General features: G+C 32.8%; 3 protein-coding genes across 4 annotated transcripts; 1 reads left to right on the forward strand and 2 right to left on the reverse strand.

The window, feature by feature from the left end:
* Window positions 1-978: 978 nt before the first annotated feature.
* IMPL1 (myo-inositol monophosphatase like 1) lies at window positions 979-3,292 on the forward strand. Its single transcript, XM_078957685.1, has 9 exons — window positions 979-1,539; window positions 1,660-1,727; window positions 1,824-1,957; window positions 2,053-2,141; window positions 2,253-2,310; window positions 2,411-2,562; window positions 2,642-2,755; window positions 2,849-2,950; window positions 3,076-3,292. The coding sequence occupies exons 1-9, from the start codon at window positions 1,201-1,203 to the stop codon at window positions 3,172-3,174; spliced, it is 1,155 nt and encodes a 384-aa protein (XP_078813811.1). The 5' UTR covers window positions 979-1,200; the 3' UTR covers window positions 3,175-3,292.
* Window positions 3,293-5,884: 2,592 nt separating this feature from the next.
* On the reverse strand, window positions 5,885-9,033 carry LOC145048991 (uncharacterized). 2 transcript variants are annotated; one of them, XM_078997674.1, is made up of 5 exons: window positions 8,919-9,033; window positions 8,666-8,764; window positions 6,503-7,954; window positions 6,211-6,418; window positions 5,885-6,103 (listed from the first exon to the last, which is right to left on the reverse strand). In XM_078997674.1, the coding sequence occupies exons 3-5, from the start codon at window positions 6,585-6,587 to the stop codon at window positions 6,100-6,102; spliced, it is 297 nt and encodes a 98-aa protein (XP_078853800.1). In that variant the 5' UTR covers window positions 6,588-7,954; window positions 8,666-8,764; window positions 8,919-9,033; the 3' UTR covers window positions 5,885-6,099. The 2 variants fall into 2 exon arrangements, with proteins under 2 accessions (XP_078853800.1, XP_078853799.1); XM_078997673.1 differs by having other exon boundaries at window positions 5,885-6,418.
* Window positions 8,851-10,513, reverse strand: LOC145048989 (protein PHLOEM PROTEIN 2-LIKE A1-like). Its single transcript, XM_078997672.1, has 3 exons — window positions 10,121-10,513; window positions 9,574-9,695; window positions 8,851-9,446 (listed from the first exon to the last, which is right to left on the reverse strand). Exons 1-3 carry the CDS (start codon window positions 10,496-10,498, stop codon window positions 9,074-9,076), a joined length of 873 nt encoding a protein of 290 aa, XP_078853798.1. The 5' UTR covers window positions 10,499-10,513; the 3' UTR covers window positions 8,851-9,073.
* Between the last annotated feature and the right edge of the window lie 7,467 nt (window positions 10,514-17,980).

The raw sequence follows: 17,980 nt of genomic DNA on the forward strand, positions 1-17,980 counted from the left end.
GGTTCTTGAACTTGAAGCAGGGGTGAAGGATGGTGTTCAAATAAAGAAGAAGAAGAAGAAGAGAATTAGGAAAAGAGGTTAGAAAAGGCATAATGGGAACACAACGAGATTGTTAGTTGAAAAGAAAGGGAATCAGGAAAAAAGAACGAGCTAATTTGATGGATGATGAAGGATGTGAAGAATAAAATACTGTTTCTGAACCTAAATCAGAGGCGAAACATAGTGTTCATACGAAGAAGAAGAGAGGTAAGAAAAGAGGTCGGGAAAAGGGCATAATGGGAACACTAGGGATGCTATTAAATCTGAAAAAAGTCCTTACATAGAAAGAAAACATGAAACTTCTAACTCCAACATGAAGGATGGTTTAAAGCTGAAGTATTATGCCAAAAACCTGAAGAGGCGAAACATGGTTTTTCTCCCTCACTGTGGCTGATTCCCCTTCTAACAGTCCTTTTACACTTTTCAAAGTCAACAAACGTCCATCTAACAAAGAGGTAACTGGGTTATCCTTTTATTTTATCCAAAGCGACCAATTAAACTTGACAAATTTTATTTATTCATAAAGCATGGAAGTAGGTTAAAGGACTGGATGAACAAATTTGAAACATATTATTGGACTAATATGCGATATTCTCTATATTTCCACATAGGGATGAACATATGGACCGGGGAACTGGACCCGATGGAACCGGTCGGATCGGGACCGAGACGATATTCTTATGGATTTTTTGAACTGAAACCGGTAAAACCGGCAAAAACCGAAACTGTATGTTAGTATTTGTCGAGGACTGGTTCCAACATTGAAGACTCGGCAAGAACCAACCGGAACCGGCGGTCCGGTTCGGTTCCTATTTTCCACCAAATTCGGTTCCGAGGTCGGTTCCTTTCCTCATCTATTTCCACATCTAATTTTATTTTAATTTAATAGAAAAAAAAAAAAAACAAACAAAATGTGCATTTTAAGTTTATAATTTTGTGCACACCCGTAAAATTCCGGTTTGATATTCTTGCTACGAATTTTGCGATGGAGATGCTGTGAACAAACGATTTGTCGGGAAGTGAGACCATTATCGGATTCATCAAATGAGTGCTGCTAAGAACATGATGTAAACCCTCGACTAAGAGAGTATCGAAAGAGATTGAACTGGTGGAATCAAACGCACAGACCCTGAATTCTCTGCGCGAAAAAACTATCGAAGAATGGGAACTTTTCCGGTTTCATCATCAAGAATCTTCTCTTCGAGATTCAATCAAACACCCAATTCAATTCACTCGTTTATCCATCCTGTTAAACCCTATAATTTCACTTCAAATTCTCAACATCATCGTCCTGGTCAATTTAGCCTTACTACTAGCAATCCTGTGTGTTTATGTTTGAAGTCGAGATTATCATGCCGCAGTACTACCACAAAAGCAGTGCTATCAGAAATCTCTTATCAGAATCTGACATTCTCCAAGATCGGTGCATCATCAACCGGTCCAATTCCATCTTCCCAGCTCCTCGAAAGCGTCGAAATCGCTGCCAAAACCGGTGCCGAGGTTTGCACAATCCTATCTCTCAATCTCTCTCAAGATACTAGGGCACATGAAATTTGTTCTACAATAAATTAGATCCCCTTTCTCATGAATTCTGGCTTATATATTTGTTTGTATTCCCAGGTTGTGATGGAAGCTGTAAATAAGCCTAGAAACATCAGCTATAAAGGACTCACTGATTTAGTTACCGAGTATGTCTACAAACTTCCTTCTTCCACACACACACATTAACTTCTTTGAATTCTTCCATGGTGTGTAATGGAGATTTAGTTATTGCTTACATACAGCACAGATAAAATGAGCGAGGCAGCCATTCTTAATGTCGTAAGGAAGAATTTCCCAGATCATCTTATTCTAGGGGAAGAAGGAGGTGTCATTGGAGATTCATCTTCTGATTATCTTTGGTGCATAGACCCTTTGGGTATGTAATTCAACATTATTTTTATTTATTTATTTATTTATTTTTTTACATTCACTTGAAATATATATATATACCCATTTCTTTCAAATATATAGATGGGACAACAAATTTTGCACATGGGTATCCAAGCTTTGCAGTCTCTGTAGGAGTGCTTTTCAAAGGAAAGCCTGCAGCAGCTGCTGTGGTATATATCATAAACCATTAAACCGATTTAACTTTTTTAATTTAATGGCTTAAACTTACAAAATATATTTTTTATAATTGTTATTGAGCTTCTTTACATTTTTGTTGGTAGGTAGAGTTTGTTGGAGGTGCCATGTGTTGGAACACACGCACATTTTCTGCGGTTTCTGGTATGAAGTAATTAAATTATTTCCGTGAACGTATTTATATTAATAATTAATTAAGCATAAATTAAAAAGTGGAGTATTTTAAATTTTTATGTAATTTTAGGTGGAGGTGCATTTTGTAATGGGCAAAAAATTCATGTTAGTCAGACTGATAATGTTGAACGATCTCTACTGGTTACCGGGTTTGGATACGAACATGATGATCCATGGGCTGCTAATATGAATTTATTCAAAGAATTTACCGACATCAGCCGGGTAAAATATTTAATTTTATTATTATTATTATTATTTTTCATTTTGTGATTTTTATGATAAGGATTGAGTTTTTTTTTAGGGTGTGAGAAGATTAGGTGCAGCTGCTGTGGATATGTGCCACGTGGCTTTGGGCATTGTAGAAGCATATTGGGAGTTTCGTCTCAAGCCATGGGATATGGCTGCTGGTGTTTTGGTAAATGCTAGTATTTAATTATTTATCCTTAAAATTAGCTTAAAAACTGTATTTTAATTTTTTTAAAATGTTTTTTTTTTTTAAATCGAGCAGATAGTTGAAGAAGCTGGTGGGACAGTTTCTTGCATGGATGGTGGAAAATTTACTGTGTTTGACAGATCGCTTTTGGTTTCAAATGGTGTATTGCATGCTAAGGTATGTTTTTCAATTCACGTGTATGAATTAGTTAAATGCAAAAAATAAAAAACGTACTTTTATTTATTTATTTATTTATTTTTGTAAACTTATGTTGTAATGGAAGTGCTAACTTTGAATTGTAGCTTTTGGAGAAAATTGGTAGTGCTACAGAGGAACTTAAAGGCAAGGGGATTGATTTCTCTTTATGGTATAAGCCAGATGATTATAACACAGAATTATAATTAACATAAGAATAATACGGCTTATTGTTGTTATTTGTTTGTTTTAATTTTCTTTTTTATTTATTTACTTTTGACTGCATTGTAGAGTTATAAGCAAATTATATTTTGTACTTTTTCTTGTCCTCCTATGTATACTACTTTATATCTATCAATAAGCATACGTCACTATAATTTTCTTCATGAAAATTGGTATGCATACATCTTATCATCTTATAAGGAGTTGATTATCATGATATATCGTAACTTTCGTGACTTGTTGCCAATCAGTATAATCTCAAAACTCAAACAGAAGTTTAAATATATTGCCGTTAATATACTTATGAGCTATAAAGTCCAAATGGATAATATAGATCATTGAATAGCAAATATGATCGAATCATTATAAGCCAAATAGGAGTTTGGGTATATGGATAATAGTAACTTGTTAACTATAAGACACACAAGCCTAAAATCCTTATACTAATAAAAGAATAGTTTTTTTGTCATGTGTCATCATATTAGACATTATAATTAATGTGTTGCTACTTGTCAATTTATTAGTTTTCCATTTTAAATTTATTAGGCCTCCTCATTAATATGATTCTATTTTAAATTTTAAATTTTAAATTATTGTTTTCATTAATTCACAAATAAAAAATATCTAATATATATTAAAAATTAATTTTATATATTTATTTGAATCAATGATTATAATTTCACATAACTAATAAAAATATATCTTAAATTAATAATTTATTTAAAATAACTTATTAATAATTTTGAATTTTTACTATAAAAGTTTGATTAATTTTATAACCGTGGTTTCCACGGGTTATAAACTAGTATATAATTAATTACTAAATTGAATCAATCAACATTAAGGGTGTTCCGTGTTCGGAAACGAATTTTTAGGAGCTTTAAGTCTCTAAGTGCAAAACCGAATTAAAGAAAAAGGTTCATTCATTATTATGAGTTTTTGGCTTTTATTTTAAACAAAGCGTGAGGGTGTGAAGTCCTGTTCAAATGTGCCATTGGTAGTATGCCATTGGTGTTCAAGTGTGCCACTTGGAAGCTTGGTGCGCCATCTGGAAGCAATATGTGCCACCTTGGTACTTGATGCACCCCTAAGGCTAAAGAGAGTGGTATAGCATCTAAGTTGTAAGAGATACAAAGTGATAGCATTTAAAAGATTGTATCTAAGTTGTAAGAGATAGGGAGTGATAGCATTTAAAATGTTGTATTACTTTAATTAAAAAAAAAGAAAAAAAGAAATGAGAAATAAACCAATCACAACCTTTCTCTTCCATTTCTCTCTCTTTCTTGTTGTTAGGAGTCTGGCGAGTAACATTTAGCAAGGCATGCAACGAATATGAAGGGAGTGGTCATAGCAAGAGTGGCGAGTTGCAAGCGAGCTTTTGGCGAAAACCACTCCTTCCAACCTAAGAAGCCAAGTGCACCCTTATGGATATGTCAGGTCTTGCTAGGTGTGCGTCTAAGTGCATGACATGTGGTCATGTATATCCCAAAAGACTAAAGATTCTAGAACCATCTTCATGATATTTTGTGATTGATTGAAAATTATTTTGGGCTAATTATGGATGAGATTGACCCATCAAAATTAAGGTTTTCTATGCTTGCCTATAAATAGACATATATCTCCCTTCATTATTCTTTGCACATAAAATTCAAGAGAACAATAATTGTGAGGTGAGAGTACATTCTTTGGATTAGTTTGTAAGCAAGAGATTCTTTTGTTTGAGAGCTCAAGTGAGATGCAACATTGGGTGATTGTAATTGTTCTTGATAGTTTAATAAAATATTCTTTCCTGTTTGCCCGTAGACGTATATCTGACCGAACCATGTTAAATACTGTGTTTAGTTTTTTATTTCAGTTTTTTGAAGTTTTATTCTGCAAATTTCACTTAAGTTCGTTTCTTTATTGTTAGTCTGAAGTACTTAACTTGTTTTGTTGAATTTCCAACACGAAAAACACTTAATCAAAAAGGTATTAAAAGAAGCTTTTGGAAGTTTTTAGCTTTTTATAATTTTAATGCAATTTACACATTTCGAAAGACACTACTTTTGTTGGACACTTGAAAGTTTGAGTTTATTGAGGACTTGAGCAGTTATCGAGGGCTTGATTAGTTTATATGGAATTGAGAATTAGGAATCCTAGTAAACATCTTATTTAGAACCCAGATGCCAAACATAATAAACTAAAATAGCAAATATGAACCCACATTGGAGCATTGAAATATTCGGAATCCTATAATTTTATATAGGGGAGTTGATATTTCCACTTATTTATTTTATCTATCTACTTAAGTTTAAAATGTTTTGACACTTTTACCCTTATTTTAAACTTACAAAAAAAAAAATAGAAAAAAGAAGATAAATAGGTTTTATACGTGCCCCACTTAATAACATTTAAGCGCCTTTTTTTTTTCTTGTTAAGCGTCTTTTTTTTTTCTTGTTCATAACTTGTCTAACACAAATTAATATGTTTTTCTTTTTGTCCATCCCAACGATCCGATGCTTTTTATCCCTCAATTTATTCATATACTTTTTTTCTTATCTATCATTTAAATGAAAGTTAACAAAAGTTCATTTGTTTTCTCATATATCCATCGAAGGCATTATAAGTTGCAGATGTAATGAAAATTAATTGTTTCAACTAATACATATCCTAATAAATTATTCAAACCAGTTCATATCAAATCATTATAAAATGTTTCCCAATAAAATTATTCAAATCATAATACCATCACTTAAAAAATTAGATATGTATTTAAATCAAATAAGTTGCTCTCAGACACTTCATTGTTCATATTGAAGTCACCGGTAGAACTTGAAGGGTTGTATGTTTGTGATGATTCCACAAACTCGAATCTTGAAGGATCTCATACGGTTGAAGTTATTCCTCTTTTCTTTTTTGATTTTGGAGGTCTACCTTTTGGTTTACGAATCATTGGTTCAAAGAACACATGGAATTCGGTCAAAAGCTTGGTAATCATAGAAGTAGCAAATTCTTTTTTACTTAAAGGCCACGTTTTGTACCTTGAAGACAAATCAGTAAGCAACTCATCAAATTTGTTGACACCATCATTGTGTGAATCGTCTTCCGAATTTAGACGTAGTGTATCAATCCTCCATTGTGGATGAATAAGATCCAAAGAAAGTGGCTTTCCTTCCAGCTGTTTTATCTTGTGAGCACAAGGAAGGCCCATGGTTGCCATAAAATAATCAGTACAAGGCATCATTATACCTGAAAAACCAAACAATTATTAAAGGTTAATGTACAAATTAATGTTTTACAATAATCTAAAACTATAATCTTTGTAAATATTACCATTTTTTATTTTTTCACATTGCATATGTATCTCCTTTAATGCAAAATGAGATACATGAGACAAAAGCTCTCTAAAAACCGGCATGTCACAATTATGCAGAACTTGAATTTTTTTCACTTGCGAGTTTCACTTTAATCTCAATGAATTCATGTTTAATTGCAAGACAAATCTTTTCTTTGACTTCTTATAAGCCACCGGTAGATACTTGTAGATACAACTTGAGTTTGGATGAGCACCTTCAGCCCTTGAAGATGAACGATTACCAAAATGCAAGTAATTTTCTATCCAAGCAGTAACAAACTTTTCTTTCCAAGGCAACCATGTGTCTTTAATATAATCAACTGCAACTTTCTTCGTCTAATAAAGCAACTCAAATTCACCCCAATTATTCTTAAAAATAGTTGTTGTAGTTGAATACACTACATTTATCCAACTTGACATAAATGTATTAAACTCTTCTACATGTGCAAAATGCTTCTTGCAATTTGCCAACACGTTCTTTTCAATATGCCAAATACACAAAAGGTTTGTCATGTTCGGAAATACTATTTTTATAGCATTCATTAATGCCAACTCTCTATCGGATATAATCACAGACGGTTCACGATTTTCAAGAGTTTTCTTAAACACACTTAATGCCCAAATATAACTCTCTTCATCCTCTTTCTCCAGAAAAACAAACCCAGAATAAAAAGAGGTATGAAAGCATGAAACCCCAATGATATCAAGGAGAGGCATGTTATACTTGTTTGTTTTGTATGTGCAATCCATAACAAAGATAGTTGAGAAGGTTTTGGCGAGTATAATTGACAAGGGATGTGCAATGAACAAATGGGTTATACGCCCTACTTCATTATGTAAAATATCATAAATAAAACCCTCTTTTTCAAGCTCTTCAAATAAGGCACTAACCATTGAATATTTTTCATGTTTTCCTTGCGGATTTTCATCATCAGGTTGTATATAGTTCGAGAATTTTCTGGAAGGTTTTGGTTATTCTGCCGAAAAGAAGAAATAATTTGCCTTGGGGGTATGCCAGAAAGTGACATGTTTTTGACACTTTGTACGATGATAATCGACGACGAAATGATGGATGCCCAGACATATCAATAGATGGTTCATGGTTATGAGTTAAGTTTTTAGCATTAAGTGCCCAAGAACCATCAATTCCTTTTTTACGATCTGGAAGGGGCATTTGATCAAACGAGATCCGGTGTTCCTCTTTCTTTTATTGCCAATACACAATCTATCTCGATAGGAACCGCCTCGGTCACATTGCAACTTGACATATTTATCTTTACTTGAATCTCGAATAGATAATGCATATCCTTTAGCGTAATAAAAGTCTCGTACATTCTTTAGTAATTCATCATATGATTCAAATTTGGAGTTAGCTAAACAGAGTTCTTCATTTTCTATTGAAGGACTTGATGAATCCATTCCAATGGTGCCTAAAGCATAGCATAAAACATAAATCAAGTTAGTAGTTAGTGTATGCTGCCTATAGCATAATATAAAACATAAATCAAGTAGGTTATCACTTTTACTTCACGTTCATGCAAAATAATAAGCCGTTACATGATGTTTACATTTGTATTGTACAAATTATTTCACCCTTCATATGCATGTTTTTTTATCTATTATAAGGTTAACTTTTACTTGACATTCATGCAAAAGAAATAAGAAACCAAAAAAATTTGGAAATTCTTTCTCTTTCTCAACTGGTAAAGATATTTGCTAAAAGCCTACCATGACAATGCATTGAATCATGTACACAAACTGCACAAATTGATTTTTTTTTTTTTCACATTTTAGCTCTTTATACATGTAAGTAATTTGCTACAATGGTATAACATTAATTTATTTCACATCCCTACAATAGATATTTACGAGCATAACACCTCCAATCATTTAATATGCAAATTAAATGCCCTTAACTCTCTAGCATGTAAAACCTAAACCCTAATAAAATCTCATTAATTAATTTTCGATATCTAATGCTTTGATGAATATTATCGCAATCTATTAAAGACAAATGAATACACCTGTGAAAAACTTATGAACAATGGGCATAAATATGGTACAATATACACATAAAAACCTTAATATAATTAGGATAAATCAGTAATATAATGAAGATTAATCAGCAATATATTCAACACCTGTGATTATTCTATGTTCTTAATTTAGGGCTTCACCTTCTTCAGTTCTGACAACCGGCAAATGACAAATTTTGAACGCTGACTATGAAAAAGAATCAGCTGTCATTTAGAAAGAAGAATCACGTTAATCACGACCTTAGGTATTCTTATCAATCTCCATATTTTGTAAATTTTAAATAAGGGCATAATAATCATAATACTTATATTTTAAGTGGATTAAAAATTATACAAGTTACAAGTGGAAATATCATACCCTTTATATAGAAGTGGAAATTATAATTATAAGTATAAGTGTATAACACCCATAGTCCTAAAAGAGACCATTATTAGATAACAGATATAGTCCGATCGATCACCAAGTATAAAGCCCAACTCAATAAATGGTAGCAAATATAGCCCGATCCGATCTCACTTTTTGGGTCTAATGGCCGCACCTTTGACGAGTAAACCCCTCTTCCAAGCCCCAGCTTCATGTTCGTAAAACGAGAACTCGATAAATCCTCCGTTCTTTGCTTCCGCCGTAAACTCGCCAACCGGAATCTCAAACCACCGCGATCTCGGCTTTTCCACCATGTTTTCCTTGTGTTCTTGTTTGCTTCCGTCCGGCAGGACGAGTCTGACGTTGATCGGAACTTCCCACCCGTAAGCAGGATCTTTCAGCATCACCATGAATACGACCTCGTATTTCATTCCCGGTGTTAATTTCGCCGTCTCAAATTTTCCGGCGACATCTAACCAACAAACGTTTAGCAATTCCGCAACATCTATAAACTCTTGATCACTGCATAAACAAAGGAAAAACTGGTATTTTAATCGCCTGTGTTTTTTCTTTTACTTTTAATATTATAATTTATAAATATCAAAGCAACATTTATAATTTTTTGCTTTCGATTGTAATGAGTAATCACCTTGCTTCTTTAATGGAGGTCCAATGCCAATAACGATTGTCGTCTTGCCAAGCGATGGAGAGGTCCCTTGCAAACACCAAGAAACAGTTGCCATTTGATGCCTTATCAACCCAATACTTCTGCTTCAACCAAAAAAATAAAATTGCATATAAGACGAGGGCATTCTCGTCATTTACCAAAACATAGGACACAAATGGAATTTATTATTTATGTAGCAAATGCTTAAAAAGTTGAGTAAATTACAGTTTTTGCCCCTGTGTTCTATCACTTTTCTTCTATAAGTACAGAAGTATTATCTTTTGACTTTTTTCGTCCGTAAATCACTGTTTGGTAACCCTAATATGAAACCATTGGTCTTGTAGTCATGGGCGAAAAGGCTTAACAAACAGTGAGTGACTTAGGGACTGAATAAAACCAATAACAAACTTGTAAACTATATTCAGAAAAAGTGATATAACACAATTGTACTCTAGAAAGTAACATATCACATGGGTAAAACTTCTAAGTAAAGGAAAACTATAAAGATTGAGATACAAACATGACATACCATTCTCTTTTGGTTCAAAAACACACCAGCATAAAGCTGATCAATCGAAGACTTATCGATAAGAGTATCTGCATCCTTCAAAATTGCTTCACAATCATGAGGTAAACGGTTCAACCGTGTGCTTGTGGTTGTAACCGTGGTTTTTGCGGTTTGATGGTTTTCATGAGTCCGTGGTGCCGGTGTGGGTTTTGTGGGTGATCTTGGAATCTGTTGTGTATCTGCTTCTTGTGATAATCCCGATCCCATTTTGATATTGAAACCGCTAATTGAAATTGGTAAATTAGTGTTGGAGAACCTCTTGTAGAGGGGTAGATTGGTTTTTGTCACAATCACTTTGGCAAAAAGTTGTGGTGTAATCCACAAGGAATTGGATTCCATGGATCACTTAAGAGGAATCCTATGCTTGGGCCATTGTCATGGAAGGCCATTCTTTAGATCCCCTACAAGATTTCTAGAGAAGAGGTTAGTTAAGTCTTTTACACAGGAATTCATGTCCCTTTTTGAGTGGGACAAAATAATATAGTTTTTATAATATTAAACGCAGTACAACTTGTTTTGTTATTTACCAATGAATAGACTTTTAGAGTATATGTGTGGGACCCCGATGAGGTACACTTTATTTGCATAAGATATATGTTGATAGAGCATTATTGCTCTAGGAAGGGGAATCGACTTTATTTGCATAAGATATATGTTGATAGAGCATTATTGCTCTAGGAAGGGGAATCGACCCGATACGAAAGCATTTTTTATCTCATAATTTATTGTTCCATTTTAAAAGAGATGTTCAAAATGATGGTGACTTAGGAACGAAAGTGGCATTTGCTTGATGGGTCCTTAAAGTCTATTTTTTATTGGCCATCAATTTTGCTTTCTCAATTTTGAATCATTTGATGTTAATGAACCATATTTTTTTTAAACTATAAAATGTAAAGGATAATGAACAATATCTGTTAATGAACCATATTTTTTTTAAACTATAAAATGTAAAGGATAATGAACAATATCATTTGATGTTAATGAACCATATTTTTTTTAAACTATAAAATATAATGAACAATATCATTTGGAATTCCAACCATTTTTTGAGTTAAACTATTTTCTCATATCTTCAATGGTTAACCTCTTAAAACTTTTTACTTTTGCAACTAACTTTTATTTGACAAAAAGCTTTTATCAAATAGTTTCTCCAATGATTAACATTTTCATTTTTTTTTTCTAAAATTAACTAATTTATCTTTTGTCTGTTTTAAATGTTTTATTAAGCTCATTCACATGATTTATCATTTTACTAACATGTATCATATTTTCGGAGAAAAAAAACATAATTTGACATTATAATTATAATATAAAAAAAATAAAAACATTACTTGACCTTAAAATTATAACAAATAAATATATTACAATATGGATATTAAAAAAAAAGGTTCTAAACCTATAGTCCATATTTTGCTTTTATCTGATCGCATAATTATTAGTTTTTATTTATTTATTTATTTATTTATTTATTTTCAAACTATAAAAGATGAAAACAAAGCAAACTAGCAATATTATAGCAAAACAACAGCAACAACTCAAATTGAAAAGAGTTCACTTTAAACGTACAGGGGTATACTTGTTAATCCAACCAAAGGTATCAACTCACAAACTAGCAATATTATAGCAAAAAAAAGAAAAAAAAAACAAAGCAAACTAGCAATATTATAGCAAAACAACAACAACTCAAATTAAAAGGAGTTCACTTTAAACGCTCAGGAGTATACAATTAGGGATGAAAATTCCACTCGACCTGGTGGGAAACCCGGTTGACCCGCCCTAATCGGGGATGAGTATTCCCTGTCAAAACGGGTACCGGGTACGGGGTCGGGGATCCCCATTATGCTAAAATCAGGGATGGGGCCGAGACCGGGTATAACAATCCTTAACCCGCCCCGCCCCCACTTTGATGACTATATATATATATATATATATATATATATATATATATATATATATATATATATATATATATATATATATATATATATATATATAATATTAGTATATCGATCATTTATTGATTTTAATTAAGTCCACTAAAATGAATTGATCTATATTAGACCATTGGAGATAGAGTCCATATACCAAATTATGTTCTCAATTCCAAGAGTAATCAAACGTCACTCTGTTCGTCGATTTGTATACCAAATCGACACTTTTTGTTTTGATGCTTGCTAAATTTTATGATTGATGTAAACATAATCTGTTTATGGCATATGGTTTTGATCACTTATTAAACTTTTTTTTTTTTTTTTTTTTTTTTTTTTTTTTTTTTTTTGTGTGTGTGTAAGTTGAGTTTATTATGTTTATAGATTGGGGATGGGCTGGGGAAAAGCCTAAAATACAAAGGGGAGGGGATTTGATTCCCCGTATCCGTCGGGGATGGGGATGAGGTTAGACACTCGGGGATGGGGACAGGGATGGTCAATCCCGCCCCAAACCCGCCCCATTTACATCCCTACATACAATATACTTGCTAACCCAACCAAAAGTATTAACTCCCCACCCTTCTACTAAGAACCAGAGCTGTTGAAGAGCACATTGTCACACCTCCAAACCAGATGGCGGAAACGTCTGGGGTGGAGGGCTTCAATTGTAGTATCACAACACATGCATCATAGTAATCAAAGTACAAACAGCCACTGTATTAAAAAGCATAAGTTTTACATGTATTCGATCAATGCATATTGACACCAAAATGGTTGTAGCAAAATACAGAAGACATCACTTAAAACAACTCCATCTTCTCAAAAGCTCGGGGAGTACATGTCTACTGATTCCTGAGAATACAAGTAGTTTGAAAAAAGAGTATCAACATAAAGTTGAGTGAGTGCATAAGTATTTATGTTTGAAAGTATGTTTTCCATTCTTTGAATATGTATACTGTTCCATAAAATCATATATTTTCTGCTTTATGAAGTAGTTTTAATCACATAAAACCGTTCTGTTTGTAAACCAGTGTTGTATATTAGTATTCCTTTGTAAAACCTATAAAAGTGAGAGTGTCTGGCTTCACCAACTGTTATTATAAACTGTAATGTAATACTGTAACTTGTATCTATGTAAACTAGTACTTTAAAAATGTACTCATGTTTAGTTAATTATACACTAACGTATTGTTAATATTTTTTTAATGAGTTATTAATCATACTATGACTAGATGGCCTGAAACAATGCTTTGAAGGCGTCAAAACTGTTGATAACAATTGTCACTTATAGGCGTGTATGACGTACTGTAGCTAGCAGCCCGAGTGCGGAGTTGTCAATCCCAATATAGATATATACACACTTGTTTTGATCCCCGACTGAAGATTCTGGTTATAATGTAAGAACTTTAACTATGTTGTTTAAATAAATAATCAACCTGAATCTTATTGACTCATAAAAAGCATATAGACGTTACGTGTATAATAGAAGTGAAAACCCAATCATTCTGAAATAAATGATTGATAGTATGCTCCTGAATTAGTATTCTTAACATGTATTTGAAAGATGTATACCCTTGATTAGTTTTGAATCAAACCCTTGTTCTTGTAAAATGGTGTACTCTAGTATACTTGAATCGTGAATTAATGTTCTATGAATCATAAATTATACCTATTATCATTTATATGTACTTTCTGAATTGATACTAAATGTTCATGAATGCAACCCCTTGCTCGACATGTTACAAAGGGTAATGAAACTAAATGAAATAACCTTTATATTTATAAAGCGATTTATTAGTCCTAAGCCCTTTAAATCTCATATATATATATATATATATATATATATATATATATATATATATATATATATATATATATATATATATATATATATATATATATATATATATATATATATGATTTTTGAGGAAAAATATAAGTTTATAAAATTATATACAGAGTTTAACATTTTGAAATACTTTTGATGACTTGATGTCTTTTTAACACAATTTGAAACCATTTGATGTGATGATAATTGAAATCCATTTATGTCACAACTAGCATTTTAGCTAGGAAATTCTATTCATGTGTAACCATTCTCTATTGTAAAACATGCACTCTAAGTAAATCTCACTCAATGCTCATTTAGATTCATCATGTATGTTCAACAAAGAGTCTAAAAACCCTAAGAATCCCGGTTTGAGTCCATATCGGACTAGAAATTTCTTATTGGGCCTAATGGACCAATAAGCACCCAATTCAATTTTATTGGACTTAGAAGCCCTAATTGGATCCTAATTAGACCTAATTCATAAATCTAAAACATTTTGGACCATTTGGGTCTAGAATGATTCATTCTAACCCTAATGGGCCTTATTGAGCCATAACTAATCCAATTAACCTTATTGAGCCATAAGCCGCTTCTTTTTATTCTATTTGGGTCGTGAATGCTTCCAAGAGCCCAATGAGCCGAAAAATTTTATGTTTAAGATCCAAATATCCTAACTAAAGTTAATAGGCCCAAGCTACTCCACCCTTTCTTCTTGGCCCAAAATCTTGGCCCATGTATAAAAAAATAAAATAAAAGGAAAAGAAGAGAATTAGGGGGGGGGGGGGGTGACTTTGGAGGTGCCACCTCCATTTTGTTCATCATATATCCATTCAAGGACCCCCATACATCCAAGCTAGTCACCTCACTACTTTTCTCCCCTCTCCTCTTCTACTCTCGGCCGAGAGCCAAAACACACACACACACACACTTGAAAATTCTCTCCAAACCTCTAAAAAATCATCCTCATCCTTCCTACAAGATCTCAAAAATTTGCTAGGGTTCTAAGGATTCTTCTTCAAGCCATTCAAATCTTGGGTAAGTTATTGTCAGCCACAAGTATCTTCTTTTATCTTAATATGAAAAACTCCTCCTTACATGGTTTTTATTCCATGATCATACCTTAGAAGCTCCATAAGTTAGAGATCTACTCAAGGGAGTTGCTAGGGCCGGAAATCACTTCATCTCTTTCCACTTCTTCTTCAAAAACCGAACATCAAGCAAAAAGGTGAGTTCATACCCCTTTGTTTTTGGTTTGCATATGATTTTTGGGGGAGAATTCAAGTAAAATGTGTAGATCTATGTGTTATATGCATGTTGTGTGAATTCTTAGTTTGTTTGGTAATAATGTGTTAGATCTTAGCAAATCTTAAAACTTTAAGTGTTATTTAACAAAGATCTATGAACTATTACATTATAAACATTACATTATCAAGCCAAAAGTGATTACATGTTTAAGATGCAAAAGAATTCAACAAAAACCTTGTTAAAGGTCAAAATTGTCAAGAAAACAAAAGATAAGGGTAAAAAGTGAAAATTTTGTTTTTAAAAGGGCCAAACAGGTCCTACATGTATAAAAAGGTATTTTTATGCTAAACATGCTTTTAAATGGGCCAAAAATGCAAATTTTAGCTTAATGGGACAAAACTTTTGGGCCTCACGGTTTTAGGCCCAATTTGCGAAAAAATAAAGTTTTGGGGTTAAAAATGTTATTTGGCCATAATTTGAGTCATAAATGTAAATAAACCAAATTTAGAGGTGAAAATAACAATTATTTTCAAATTGGACCAAAAATGTAAAGTTTTCCAAAATTAGGCCGAAAGTGTAAACTTTTACAAACAAGGGGCTGAAAAATGTATTTTCTGCAGAACAGGGTTCTAAATATAAAAATATAACATTTTGGGTTAAAACCGTAATTTTATAGACATTTGGGACAAAATTGCAAAATTTTATAAATTATGGACTAAAATGCCATTTTTACAATACTTTGAGCCTAATTTAAAATTTGAGAATTATTGGCCAAAAACATCGTTTTTACAAAAAGTGGATTTTTATCATCAATCTATTGAACTTCAAGCTAAAACAAACAATGAAATAAAACAAAACGAATGAAATACAACAATAACTATTTATTTTGCCTAATATACACGTTACTTGGCCATTGGACCCTAAGGGCCCAATTAAGTGTATATTGAGCCCAATGTTTTCCATGATGTGTTTATTGGATCTTGTGACCCACTTACATGTTAATTTGGGCCTAAGTTATGGGTTAAATGTTTATTGGGCTTTCGTGGCTCATTTACATGCCTATTGGGCCTAAATTATCCTCTTACATGTTATTAGGCCTTTGTGGTCTAATTACATGCTAATAGGGCTTAGAATGGAAATTTCACATGTTAGTAGGTCGTAACTATACCTTTGTGAAATCATTAAACGTCGTATACTTATATATGTACCTTTCGAATGCAAAACATACTACATAAACGTAAACATTAAACATAGTACAAAAAGGAGGTTGAGAATCTAGTGAGACATGTCGGTTGGCACCTCCGAGTATACAGTCGTAGCTTGTAGTTATGATCAGAGTTTCCTAGTAGGAAAGCGGGAGTTTGTGTATAGATCTATACGGGGTGACCCCCCACGCCTTAGTTGTTCGCTACAACTAGACTAGGCCAGTCTAGGACGACAAAATCCTTAGCAAGACCATCATTTGGAAAAATACCACGATGGGCTACCTAGTCATTATCATGCATGGTTATGACAACTCATATTGGGATTCGATACCAAAAGATTAACCTTTTGATAAACTCTTTAATTGTGTCAATGCAAAACGACTTACTTAACGATACAAGAATCTAGCCGTTGTTATAAAACAGAAAATATCGAATTTTCTGGGGAAATTATTCATATACATCTATCATTTATTCGAAATACAATGAATCTAAACTACACTCATATAAGTTATAACTATGAAAATTCACACATGCAATTATACTTGATTTTCACATCATTTTTAGACATTTTACAGAAAATATCGGATTTTCTGGGTTTTTATGAAAGATACAAAGACTTTTACTCAAACATACTTATGAACTCACCAACATTAAATATGTTGACCGTTTTCAAAATAACTTGTATTCTCAGGTAATCGTTAAGCCGCAAGATTCGCAAGTGTGTATGGTTTCGTTTATGTAATAGCACTTATCGTACTTTTAACAATTTGAACTTATGTATTTTAACAATGCACTTGATGTGAACAATGCTAGTTGTATTATGTAATGTTGGTGATGATCGTGTTATGATTCATGTATATTCATTTAGATGATTATTTAAGTTTTAGTCACACGAGCCCCCGGAAGTTTCCGCCGTCTGGTTCGGGGGTGTGATAATTTAGATGAGATATTTTGAAACCATTTGTTTGTAATACAAATTCTTGTGTTATACTTGTATTCCCCCCCCCCCCCCCCTAAAACTGTAAAAATTATGAAAATACGGGGGTATGAACTCACCTTTGTGTGAGTGAATTGGATGAAAGATTGATATAGGATGCTTGGTATGCCAAGTGAAGTCCCGAACACAAATGGGTCCTATTTAGCATATATTCACACACACACACACACATATATATATATATATATATATATATATATATATATATATATATATATGAAATTAGGGCCTATAATAGCTAATATGTAAAGGAAATATACTTAGGAACTAGGAAACACTTACAATAAAGTGTTAGAATCGAAAATGAGGGTCTAAAAGATGTTCACGACCACTCAAGAGGGGTTCACGACCCTTGATGAGTTCACAGTCCAAGAACACTTGAAGTGTTCACAACCCAGATGAAGGGTTTACGGCCCAATGAGGTGTTCACGGCCCTAAGTTCTTGATGAAATATGAACACTTGATGATCCTAAGCAAGTTCCTAAGAAGATTCAAAGGTTTTCAGATGGGTGTTCTTCATGTGTTCTTTGTGTTTTTCGCGAAAACTAGTGAAATTAACGGATTTTCAGCCTAGTATAAGAAGATTGAAGGATGTTCTTGAAGTGATAATAAGAT

This window comes from Lactuca saligna, chromosome 5 (genome assembly GCF_052625555.1).
Source record: "Lactuca saligna cultivar CGN05327 chromosome 5, ASM5262555v1, whole genome shotgun sequence".
Lineage (NCBI taxonomy): Eukaryota > Viridiplantae > Streptophyta > Magnoliopsida > Asterales > Asteraceae > Lactuca > Lactuca saligna.

Excerpts from the sequence above, each read along its gene's own strand:
- LOC145048991 (XM_078997673.1), bottom strand. The coding sequence starts at position 6,587 with ATGCCGGTTTTTAGAGAGCTTTTGTCTCATGTATCTCATTTTGCATTA. Across the intron at positions 6,419-6,502 it reads ATGTGAAAAAATAAAAAATG|GTATAATGATGCCTTGTACT; the intron begins GTAATATTTACA and ends TTGGTTTTTCAG.
- IMPL1 (XM_078957685.1), top strand. The coding sequence starts at position 1,201 with ATGGGAACTTTTCCGGTTTCATCATCAAGAATCTTCTCTTCGAGATTC. Across the intron at positions 1,540-1,659 it reads CTGCCAAAACCGGTGCCGAG|GTTGTGATGGAAGCTGTAAA; the intron begins GTTTGCACAATC and ends TTGTATTCCCAG. Across the intron at positions 2,563-2,641 it reads AATTTACCGACATCAGCCGG|GGTGTGAGAAGATTAGGTGC; the intron begins GTAAAATATTTA and ends GTTTTTTTTTAG.
- LOC145048989 (XM_078997672.1), bottom strand. The coding sequence starts at position 10,498 with ATGGAATCCAATTCCTTGTGGATTACACCACAACTTTTTGCCAAAGTG. Across the intron at positions 9,696-10,120 it reads TTTTGAACCAAAAGAGAATG|CAGAAGTATTGGGTTGATAA; the intron begins GTATGTCATGTT and ends TTTTGGTTGAAG. Across the intron at positions 9,447-9,573 it reads ACCTCCATTAAAGAAGCAAG|TGATCAAGAGTTTATAGATG; the intron begins GTGATTACTCAT and ends TTGTTTATGCAG.